At 39.4% G+C, this 12193-nt stretch overlaps 1 protein-coding gene across 1 annotated transcript in view; it reads right to left on the bottom strand.

Annotated features, from left to right (window-relative positions):
• Positions 1-657: 657 nt before the first annotated feature.
• The window catches only part of LOC110042827 (AP-2 complex subunit alpha-2-like), a 14363-nt gene continuing 2827 nt past the window's right edge, over positions 658-12193 (bottom strand). Inside the window, exons 4-25 of the mRNA XM_089289193.1 lie at positions 12111-12193; positions 11811-11912; positions 11385-11493; positions 10918-10979; positions 10279-10367; positions 9895-9966; positions 9713-9809; positions 9182-9319; positions 8969-9076; positions 8662-8834; positions 8185-8314; positions 7940-8041; positions 7622-7786; positions 7099-7141; positions 6391-6553; positions 5903-5985; positions 5131-5219; positions 4770-4894; positions 3809-3925; positions 3422-3491; positions 2589-2723; positions 658-2131 (exon numbers count right to left, since the gene is read on the bottom strand). The exon at positions 12111-12193 is cut by the window's right edge and continues 241 nt beyond it. Coding sequence (XP_089145319.1) covers positions 2054-2131; positions 2589-2723; positions 3422-3491; positions 3809-3925; positions 4770-4894; positions 5131-5219; positions 5903-5985; positions 6391-6553; positions 7099-7141; positions 7622-7786; positions 7940-8041; positions 8185-8314; positions 8662-8834; positions 8969-9076; positions 9182-9319; positions 9713-9809; positions 9895-9966; positions 10279-10367; positions 10918-10979; positions 11385-11493; positions 11811-11912; positions 12111-12193 — 2333 coding nt within the window. The 3' untranslated portion in view covers positions 658-2053. The remainder of the gene's footprint in view (positions 2132-2588; positions 2724-3421; positions 3492-3808; positions 3926-4769; positions 4895-5130; positions 5220-5902; positions 5986-6390; positions 6554-7098; positions 7142-7621; positions 7787-7939; positions 8042-8184; positions 8315-8661; positions 8835-8968; positions 9077-9181; positions 9320-9712; positions 9810-9894; positions 9967-10278; positions 10368-10917; positions 10980-11384; positions 11494-11810; positions 11913-12110) is intronic.

Genomic DNA, 12193 nt, shown 5'->3' with positions numbered 1-12193 from the left:
TTGCCACTCAAAAACATACAAAAAAATCAAATCAGCAAGTTTAAATTTACGCAAATCAGCCTCAACAGTGTCGATAGATGGGGGGGATTTGGGGAGTTTACTCTAGAATAGGGTAGCAAAATTCAGCTGAACTAGCTCTGGTATAGGCTAAGGGTTCCAGGGTCCCGGCGGCACATCCCCACCCAGAAATTCCCAAAGTACCTCCCCCGGGCGTTAGGCCTACCGTTCCGCGCACTAATCCATCACGAAAACGGAGCTCTTCAAACCGGAGGAATCTGAAAACGTTGGCTTTACGGATGGACCAAAAACATTTTGAAAACGAAGCTTTTCGAAAATGACAATCTCACGATAATCGTGTGATTTCCCTGACCGAGTTTTCCTCAAACACAAATCCAAAGTGACCGGTGATTGCTACGTTTTCAAATTCCTCCGGCGTAGTGTGGACTGAAAACATTTGATGTGTTTCCAGAGTGAAACCTGTTTTCAAATTCCTCTGTCGAAGTGTGGACGGGGTGTCAATGCCGCGACCACACAATACGACATCGATATTGACATTGGGTACACGGTCGGCATGACTTTTGACTTTAAGTTAGAGGGAAGACGGCAGTTGACCACATTAAGGAGCAACTAACAAACAGAAAAGAAAATGAGCACTGAGCCATTTTAATATTTTTATTTTGCATCAGGCGATTCTGGGCACCTACATGCCTAGTACTTAAGTTTGTTACATGTTTCATGTTGTTGTTTCTTTCTTTTTTTATATAAAATTCCTAAGTGTATACAGGCAGGCCATAACAAGCTTGCGCTCGTTAACTATCATTGATAGATTAAAATACCACATTTATCACAACTTCGGATTACTTGACATAATCCCATCATACGTATATACTTCATGTTTACTTTAAAACTGTATTATTTCAACAAACACAAGTCACTTTGACTAAAAGGATAGCTTTTGCGATCAAAATATTCAATTAAATTCTACGTACATCACATTCCTACAGGCCACAAGCGTATCAAGAACACTGCGTCTTCTGTCAATGACAATTTTACCTCCAGTTCAGTTCTACAATGAATTGAAAATGTTAAGTCTACAACATATAAAAAGAAAATATTACTGATATCTGTTGCGGATTCCAGCGAAGGAAATTAATATTGTGTTTGGCCGAAACGAAAAGGTTCAGTTTACTGGGGAATTCCACCAAAACTCCGGTCCGTTTAGCCCCACCATGAAGTTGCAACTGCACACTTTCTACAGAAGTTTAATTTCAACGCGAAAGTTCCAGTCAAGTGGCAGAATTCTTAGAGACTTCCGCTTTCTAGAACAGCATGGTATGTCAAAATGGAAGAATATTGCCCCTAGCTCGTTGCTTCGTGCAAGGTCATATTAAAAAAGGAAAATGACTGTCGTTTATGGCAAATCTTCATTGAAGCTTTGAATCACTTGAATAGTTTCTGACTCCATTCTCCAGTTAAACGATCGCGCGAGCACTGCGACCTGTACACGAGTCGTGTTGCATAGCAACGTCTGCCCGCATCTTTAAATAGTTTCTTTTGGGTGTTCAAGAAAGAAAGCAATTTAACTATTTAGCCATTTAGCCACCAGGCTCTCATAGAGAACCGTGGCTAAATGGCTATACCCTGTTGTTTTGAATCTATCACTGAGCCGGATGTACAAACGACCGAAGCCACTCACCGCGGCCGAAAAAGCGCAGAAAACCAATCAGAACTCACAATAGAAACATGTGACCACTGGCGCGGGAAAGTCACGATTTCCCGCGTTGGAGAGCGTTGCACGAGTTTTTATAAAGCAATTATAGAGTTAAGCAAACTTAAAAGCCAAAGTAAACATATTGAAGTCAAGATAAAAGCTTACTCCTACACTAACACCAATTTTATACAGCGCATTCAAAGGCATGGCAAAACTATACGGAAAAGGCTATGACAGGAAATGTTCTTCACTGGGTGATGTTTGATAAAATAACTGGTTTATTTCGCATGCAGGGTCTTTTGCAAAGCCTCCTTCAGCAAGCGTCAGCATCTGGGAACAGGTTTAAAACTGGTCTACCAAAATTTCAGCAAGGGTCGCCGCAACATGAGGTCTTGAACTACGAATTGTCAGTCTAAACATCTGAAAAGAAAGGGCAACGACACAGTTAACAAGTTTGCACAGTGTTTTGTCTTAATTCAAAGTCTCATGCTTTGAATAAAATTATCATCTAAATAAGAAAAAATTCCAAAAAGAAACGACGGTTTGTCGCAAAAAAAGAAATAGAGCTACGTCACGGTTTGCCCCTCTTGAAAAGTTTAGCCGTAATTCTTCAACTTCTTCGTTTGTAATCCGAGTTAATCTTCTCCGTCCTTAGCCATCCTTGTTCCTTTATTGTTGATTACTATCTGTTGTTTTTCTATCTTAGAATATCAATATTTTTAAGTTTCCTTCAATTTAAAGGTAATTTTCATTTTTGTATATGGTCAAAATAACTCAAAATAGCGTGACTGAGCTTCTTTAAGCTCTTCAATATACATCACTCGATTTGATGATTTACTTCTCATATTTTACAGTAAAGAACAAGAGTACTGTTTACCTGTGCTTGTCTGTTCGGTTCTAGTCGAAGCAGTGTTCCAATCTGTAACGTCCCCGCCTTAATTATACCGGCACAGACAAAGTTTTCAGGATTCGGGTCTACATTCTGAAGTAAGGACGTTCCAAACCCAACAAGCTACGAAAGATTACAAGAATACAGTTAGGAATCTCACTGGACAAACTTGGCACAGAATGATTCGTGTGGGGAATCAAATGGTGACGAGTGAAATTGATAAATAATTTCGCGCGCGTTTTGACAAAATTCTTATAATTTCCCGAGCCTTTGATGGCTCTTTAATATCATGGGTGACAAATTACGCTTACAATCCTGGGTTTTTGACTTGTTTATTGTATCGAGAAATTTCGCAGCAAACGTTGCCATGGCAATTTTGTAATTTCACATGTGAAATTGTGAGTTGATATTAACGCTAAAATTTCGCGCCAAATTAAGGAGTAATTTATCACCCACGATGTTAAGGGTGGTATACCCAAACCTTCTTAAGCCGGTACAGTTAAGTTTTGTATAGTTAGCAGACTGGTACAGGAAACGCCAGCAGCTTGTTCTAACAAATCACAGTCAAAATTTTGCTTTCGCGGCCAATTGAGTCAAACAGCGAAAACAATAACCGTTTTGCGTCCACGACCTTTCCCGCGCTTTCCACCCGTTTCTTTCGCGTGTGTTTTACCCGCGTTTTTAACCTGTTACAAAGCTTACCCTACGTCAGCTACTAAGTTTCTCTTTTTCTCGTGCGTTTTACTGATTGTATGTTTTGTCTCTTTTTTGGCTATTCTACGCTTTCCACGTGTTGTATGTTTTTGATTTTCCTGCCTTACCTTTGCCTTTATCGTCTCGGTGTCAATCGGAAAATTAGCCTTAAAAATCTGCTGACATTCTTGATCGGGACTGGAACAAAACAAATACAACATGTTGTAACTATACTTATACCTAACAAGATGTGGCCAAATGGCGCCCACGTACATCACTATAACAAGGAATAATAGACTTGCTCACAAGTGAAGCTGCGAAGGTCAAGCTCGGAGGGAAAAAAATGCCGCGACACTAAAAACCAGAGTGCAGAGGACGCGAGCTAGACCTTCGTCTTTCGCGCTCGGACAAAGAAAAACAACTGCCTGGGACTTTGAGAAAGTTTACAAGGAGTTTTACTTAATTATACACCCTAAAAAGGACAGTACTCAAGGAAACCCAGAACAGCTACTTACTTTCCCAACTGTTTCCATCTCGAAAAGAAGTCTTGTGAGTTCATTTCTGTTGGCGAGAAGAACTTGGAAACAAACAGAGGCAGCGGAAGAGCAATCCTTTGACTCATGCCGTTCACACTAGCAAGGAAAGGTAAAGAACATGCTTAAAACTTACAACAAAAGCGCCACAAGAAAGTTAGTAGCCCATAACCTCTATTCAAAAGTGTCTTCGAAAATAAGGGAACACAACTCGTATTCATCGAGCGTGTTTTGCAATCGAACTCAAGTTTTTTGTGGATGGTCAATTTTCTCTGAACCTTAAGTTTATGTTACCATATCCAGTTTCTGGAAAACAACTAAACTGTTCAAATGACACCAAGTGACTATACAAACTCCTACAAAAATGGTTTGGACTGTGTATATTACCTTTTTCTCCCCTACGTAGTTAACAAAAACACAAATTCTTGCCCTGAACAGTGGTTTAAAATGGAATGCATGGAATGAAGCAAGCAGAATATTGCTCCTCACGCACTCTGGATCAGATGCTAGTTAGATGAGAGGGGCGGGTGAGTGGAGGGGGGGTATAGGGATGCTTGATTACTCTTCTGTATTTTATAAGGTTCCTCAAGCAATTTCACAGCATCCATTACTTTTGGGTTAACATAGCTACTGTTGAGCTCTTGCTGAACTTTGGACCTTAAGTCAGACACTTTTCTTAGGTAAGTTGCATTCCATTAAATCCCACATGAAATTAGCCTCTTCCAGGCATTCCGTTAGTTGGGGCGCAGCGCGAAAAACGGTGAGCAAAAAAATAGGGGAGAAGCGCGGCGATAGAAAGTGAAGCAAAGCGAGAGAGGAGCACTTTCTCTTGCCATGCTTCTCCCCTATTTACTTGCTCGCTGGTTTCCGCGCTGCGCCCCAACTACAGTAACTGGACGCCTGGAAGAGGCTAACATGCTGCTTCAGAACTAAAGAGAGATACCTGAATTGAAGATCTATAACTGGACGATCCTTGAAATCCTGGATACATTCTACATTGACATTCTGTTTCACCTGGGCTCCGCCCTCCACAACATTCGGGGGAGGATTGGATTCAACTCTGAGACGTGAACAAAGTCAAGGAAGGGAACAACATGACACCCAGAATCAAAAATCAATAGAAATGACAACCTGTAACCAAATTGACAAAGACGAACCCTGCCCGACTGCATGCAAAGGTTAGTTTACAGGAGACTAACTTTGCCTTGACTTCACTACTGGTACTTGGCTTCTCCGAGAGGTTTTAAATAACGCAATCGTAGCCAACATTTACAAAATTTATGATCTTCATTTGAAAGGATATGAGTATTCAGATCTCCTGGCATGTGAAGAGTGGTAGTGAATGCAACAAACTGAGATGACGTCTTGTTGCCGTAGAAGATACCAAGAGCGCCTAGAAAGTAATAAAAAGGGAGACAAAGAAAACAAAGAATGAAACCTTAGTTATCCAGCAGGTAATAATACACCTTATTATTCTAAAATGGGCAAAATCATTCACTGAGCAAAAACAGAAGTGGTATGTATGCAAATATTAAGACTTTGCCATCAGCGCAGTTAGTAGAGGCTTTAAAAGGTAAAGTCTGTATGTGAACCAAGTGGCGCATCAGGCTGGTGCTTATCTCCAGTTTCAGAAGGATGAAGCGACTAGGTTTAGGAGTACTTCTCCTGCCCCCCCCCCCCCCCCCTGGATGGAATGCTAGTCCATCACAGTGTTTCCCCCAGCATTTCATTTGTAGGTACCCATTTAAATACACCTAGGTAGAGAGAGGCACTGTGAGAGTACATCGTCCTCCCCAAGAACACAACACAATGGTCAGGGCCAGGACTCGAACCCAGACTGCGCAATCCGGAAGTGAGTGCACTAACCATGAGGCCAGTGCCTCCATGATGGCAGAGGCTTTGCAACCCAAATAATAACAGCTGTGAACTATAATACAAAGTTATGTTAATATTATTTTTTTTTTCTTTTTGTTGCTTTCTTTTACTTTATTTTTTTTCTACTTTGAAGGCCCCTCTGAAAACCATTATGGCAAGTTGGGTTATAACCATTATTACTACCATTGTTATTATACTTACCCTTGCCCTCTTTGAATTCTGATTTTATCCCAACTTGAAGGATGTCAGTTTCAAAGAGCACACCAGTGTTTTTACACACAAATCTGTCAACAAAATAACAAAAAGTCGTTAAAACTCCTCAGCCAGTAATCTAAGGTGTGGGTCTGCATGTTTACAACTTCATTCCTCCCCTGTGCACAGACCACTTCATGACACCACAGGCAAAAATTGGACTGTGTTTGAAGGCGAGGGGACACTAACAATTGATGACATAGTTCTTATTCCATTTCTGTCAAACTGATTGACTCAAAACATTTGCTATGTTTTTAATTTTGAAATATTTCTATGTAGTTTTCACTAATGATGTTATAGTCGGTAAAATTAACCTGACTGAAGGGGAAAAAGCCAATTTTTAAGTGAAATTCTTGGACCACTGTAAGTGAAGAATGTAACAACAAATTAAAAAGAAAGTCTACCACATGTATTAAATACAATACACAGTAGCTTACTTCTTAATATTCTCCTCTGCACCAGGCGTGACTGATGGAGCACTTCCTGCTATGGGTGTCGCCGGCATCTCAAACACGTCCACTAGCAGTCCCCCGCCAGTATCAGGAGCCCCATAGTTGTTTGTCACAGGGTTGGGTGCAGCTGGCTCTGTGCTGAAGAGATCTATGACCAAAGAACATTGTAACAATGAAAAATCAAGTCATCTTCTGCCTTATCATTATTCCAAGAGTGATGTTTTGCGTGTGATTAAAATTTCATGTGATTAATCCTTTCAAAACTCCTGATCAAGAACTCCATTTAAAAATGAGTTTTAAACACTTAGTTGTAACATTTCAGAAAATTAAATATATAATTCTGTTTGGCAATTTCTTTTGGTCTTCTTTCATGTCTTGTCACAAAGGTATCATAAGATTGATCATTTCAATGTAAGCACTACAAGCTTCCATTTAATAGTATTTATCATGCCAGGATCTCTGAAGGGATTGTCAAGTTCTTAGTACAAACCTTTTAGGTCAAACCTGATGCAGTCACATCCTCTATAATGAGACTGACTCACCAGGCAATAAGAAATAACAGTTTAATCATGATATGAAATCTCTTGAATTCAAAAGTATATGTACAGAAGTGCACCAATTGTGCTTGTAGTGATACAGAAGGCTTTTGATTTAAAGTCGATCCAATTCTGAATTAAACCTTGTATATCTTACCTGCTTGTAGAGCAAGATTTGGAGCAGGAGCAGGAGCAGAAACCTGCAAGGAAGCAAACTGATCGATTAGAGTTCACCAGTGTCAAAGGTATTAAAGTTGTGTCAATTGCCATCACGATGGTTGCACATTGTTTGCACAGTCTGTTTGTAGGCATGTACTCTGTGATATGACATTTGACAATTCTTTACACCTAGCAATTGACAAGTTTACTAACAACATTGCTGTGAATGTACTAAAGGTGGCGTGGCCTAATGGCCAGGGTGCTGGATTTGTAATCTGGAGGTCCTGGGTTCAAATCCGTCTCCCTGCTACGAAATGGATTTGTGTTCAGTGCTCCTGAATTCAACTCTTCTATGTCTTGTAAATAGCCAACTGGTCAGCCTTCAACCAGTTGGGATTTTAACAAGATTTCAGTTATCTTAACAATTAACACAGCAGTGTCCCCAGTTAACACAGCAGTGCTAAATACCATGACACTCAAATTAAGTGATTTAGCATTCATTTATTTATTAATTTTTCTACCTCATTAGCCACAGGAACCTGTCCATTTGCTGTTGGCTTCTCAGCTGGTTCACTCTTCTCTTCCTTGTCAAGGATGCCGGCCTTTTCCTTCTTTTTCTTCTTTAGTTTGGCTAAGATGGAAGACTCGCGTTCTGGGAATGGTGGCATTTCTTCAAGGACAGTGGCCTTCAATGAAGACAAGAACAGAAACCACAATCAGAACACAACATGGAAAAACTCTGAAGTTCAAGATCTCATTTTTTTTTTGGGGGGGGGGGGGTAGGGGGGTAGGGGGGGAAGAGCAGGAGGGGTGACCCCAAACAAAAATACTGAACCTACCAAAACATCTGGAGATGCAACTGTACTAAGTTTCAAGTACTCCAAGGCCCTCTGCTGGATCTCTGCATCTGAATTTTTAAGGTTTGAATCACTTCGCAAAATCTGAAATGAAAAGCAGATTTCGGGGAACATAAGTTTGAAGCCCTGGTGTCTGGACACTTTGTGGCGGCAAGATTTACAACATCAAAGGATCAGATTAGTATTTTAAGATAATTATTCTTTTTCTGCCGTTACTTCATTTGTACCTCTTGGATGTGTCCTTTGATCTCTGGGAAGAGATTTATAAACTTGACATATGTTGACATCAGAAGGCCTCTCGTGGAGGAGGCACACAATGGGAATTTGCTGTGTAACAGCTGAAATTGAACCATTGGGCTGAAAAGATAAAACAGAGAAGCAATGCAATGATTTTAAGATGTTCTACTCAACAAACAGGATTGTAAATAAAAATTCTTACATGTGACAGTTGTTTCTAAAATTGCCTGATTGGCATGATTTCATTGCAACTGTATTCATGCCACTTTGAAATGTTTATTTTTTAGTTAACGTAGCAGTTTACAGTAGTTGTTTACAGTTTAATGCTTAAGAAAAATTACTTTCGCGTAACTTCCTATACTGTAGTTCAGTTATGTTAGCTGTCTTCCTTGCAACTTGGAGCCAGACTGAAACTGAAAGATAGCTAAAGCATTTTAGCTATCTTTGCAGTATCATTTACTTTTTACCTTGATCTTGGATCTCCAGCAATGAGATTTCCAAACTCTCCCAAGATGTAGCCACCGACTTTAACCATGTTTTCATGGCAGGATGGGGACTGTAAAGCCTCAAACACTGTCTTAGCAGCATAACCTTGAATGTCGTCTCTGTTAATCACTATCTGGATCACACGGTACCACACCTGAAGGGAATTTTGTGACTCAAACAATGCTAACCAAAACAAATAATTCATGAACAACATTCAATCCCTAAGGGTAATTGATATTCGACTTCTCAGTAAAAAAGTACCACAAGGAATCAGAAGTGACTACAAACCTCCTCACTGACGTAATCTCCAGCAATCCTGATCAGTGTAAGGATGGTGTCCATGTACCAGGAATAGTCTGTTGCAAACTTCTCAGCAAGGATTGCCACCTTCAACACCTGATGTGATGATGTACATTAGGAAAAAGAATTTCCATTTTAGAAATCAGTTCAGTATAATTAGCAGTCATTAAAATGGCAATGTTGACATAAACAAACCATTACCATTTCTTCTTTAATAGAGTAATCAGCTGTTTCAAGGTACGTTAACATTTCAGACACAATCTCCTCAGCGTTGTTCTTGTCACACATGGCGTAGAGCAGATCAACAGCTCTTTGACGTACACTGACATCACGCTCAGTCTAAAATAGGTAATATATAATTATTGTCATGACAAAGAAATATAAGCAAATCACGCACATATTTCTGGAGCTTAATAATTATTGCAGCAATCACCTGTGGAAGTTTGGGGCAATTTGATTAACAGTTTACAATTCAAGCTGCAGGAAACTAAGGCTTACATAAACACTTCTAAATTCTCCAAACTTTAAACTTTGTCAAGTGTCTACATCAGGCTAGATATACAAGAGTTAGCCATTTTTTAACAAAAATCAATGATACCACCATCTGGTGACTCCACGGCTAGTCACAGTGTACGTTAGATGACCCAAATTGTGTTACCATGTGTATAAAGAGGACAAAGCCCACAGAATAATCACCATCAAACCTTTCTATTCTAAACATCTGACACTCACCTTCAGTGCACTGACAACAGTCTCTTGATGTTTTCTAACAGCATCGACTGAAAACTCAGAGTTGGACATCAGGCAAAGTCCTTCCAAAGCAAGATACCTAAGAAGAATAGTTAAATCAAAAAAATATTGGAGTCAAAATAGTTTGGAGTAAAGAAAATAAATTTACCACAAAGTCACTATACCTCAGGTTAGTTTCCCTGTGTGTCAAAAATTGACCCAACTGGTTACAACCTCTTATCAACAAGCTCTGTTCACTGAAAAGAGACAAAGATCAGGCTGAAGTCAAAAGAAATAAATGATTATTAGTAATATTATATCTCCAGAGCTTGGCATCAACAACAAAGAAAACTTATCACTTCAGTTAAATAGCAAGTTAGCCTGTTGAGTAGTGGGATTGTTTCTTTCATCTCAGCTAAAAAGCTCTATTCTTGCTTGCAGTGTATCTGTTATCAAAACCCAACCTTGAAAACTAAACTGCTTGCTTGCTCTCACCTTCAGACATATTTCACCACTTTGAAGTTCTGTTATATTGTAACACAGTACATGTTATAACAAACAGGCAATACCTGTCCATGTGAATGATTTGATTTATGGCCTCAAAGAGAACAGCATTTCTTGCATTTGAATGCTGAACTTTCTTTGACTTGGGCGGTTCCTACAACAGATCAAGAATGCACAGTGTTACTTTTTGGTGGTTTTGGCTTTGTCAAAATGCTTAATTTGTGACACACCCCCTAGTGTGGTTCATGTCTTTTCGCAGTCAAGTCAGGTTTCTCCTCGGTCATATCGAGTTCAGCATCATCTCAAAGGTCAGTTGTGGTTTCTCCTCGCTAGTTTTACCCTCCCTACCCTCCCTGGGTTTAATTTCATAGCCTGTAGTTTTCAATAAATTGTTCTTTTGCCCCAAACTCGTTGCGTTGCTGTTGTGTCTACCAATTAGTCCTACAACAACAGTTTATTTCAGTTTATTTCTACTACTGTAAACAACTAAAAGAATTTACAAGATTATAATTATAAATATATAAATAAACAGTACAGTACATACAGTAGTGGCATACCCAAAATAACTAAAAAGCTGAACTAGTTGGATGACCGTAATTATAATAATTAAAAATGTGAGAGTCAGGAAAGAGGCACAACAAATACATTGGTACACATAACCAACCTACCAGCCAAACAATCAATACAAATGTTGCAAAACATACCTGGGCCTTGTTTAGAATGGTCTCCAGACATTCATTTAATCTTCCAAGGATAGCTGGGTCATCTACAGTGACAAAAGAATCAACATTGAGGATCTTTTGATATTTATCACTTTGGCATACTAAAGGTCAACATCCTGTATCAGATAATTAACTGATCTCACAATTTCCATCAGGAAATTTGTTTAGCAACATATATCCCTGTAGATGTGTTTCACTGAAAGTACATCTAATACATAATTTCTTGAGTACTTGGAAAAAATAAAGCAGCGATTAAAAGAACAGGGCCTAGTTGTTTGAAGGCCGGATAATGCTATCCATAGAATAAATCGCTATTCAGTGGATAGCATTATCCTCCTTTCGAACGCACGGGGCCTGATCAACACCTTTCATTATATTTTGAATAGCCACACAAAACCAAAGGATAAAAATACTGCAATACAGGTACATGAACAGGGTGATGCAGTTACCTGGGGGAGGATACAACTGTAGAAGTTTCAGCAGCTTGACGCAAAGCCAGGGTGCCGGTACAAAATAGTAGGTGTAGTCCTGAAGGTCAGTGTAAGACGATGTCACAATCTGTTGAAAAGAAATCAAAATTATCATTTGAATCTGGATTTAAACCACACACTGGGGCTATAACAACCATGCCGCTGTAAATCTAAATTGAAAATCTTATTCAATAGTTTTTTGCACCCTTTGACAACAGTTCACTTTAAATGGTGGATTTAAATGGTCTTGACTGTGGGTTGTGAATTGCAGATTTCAATGCACCTTTTTGTTTTTGTTTCTTTTTTCATTTCTATTGGGTTAGTCGACTAACCTGGAAGTCTGAAAAGAGCGCACTAAATGTAACTTCACTGGAAAGGTTCATATGCCTTACACGACAACCTTACCCTGCTAAGCCTGGAGACTGCCAGCTGAACACATCCCTTGTAGTCATCGGCGTAATAGTGGACAACACCATGAATGAGACTGGCAGCAGAGGTTACCACACCCTAAAGGAACATGATCAAACATTCCAAACAATGAGCAACACTTATATTATTAATTGAAGATAACTAACCAAGAAAATTACTGTGGCATACAGCTGAAACAACAAAGCAGGGCATGCAATAAAAATGTTCTTTACATTCACAGTAAATTATTCTAGTTAATGCTAAATGCAAACATCTGTATTGCTGTACTGTACCTACCAAGTGCTTGTCATTCAACAGCTGAACTATTCTTGACGTCCACTCTCCGGGAGGCAAGATATCTGTTTTAAGCCTGAAGAGCT

The sequence above is a fragment of the Orbicella faveolata genome, unplaced genomic scaffold, assembly GCF_042242905.1.
Source record: "Orbicella faveolata isolate gen_17 unplaced genomic scaffold, um_ofav_v1 contig_2, whole genome shotgun sequence".
NCBI lineage: Eukaryota > Metazoa > Cnidaria > Anthozoa > Scleractinia > Merulinidae > Orbicella > Orbicella faveolata.
The sequence above is the reverse complement of the archived record's forward strand: the minus strand, read 5'-3'. Positions and strand labels throughout refer to the sequence as shown.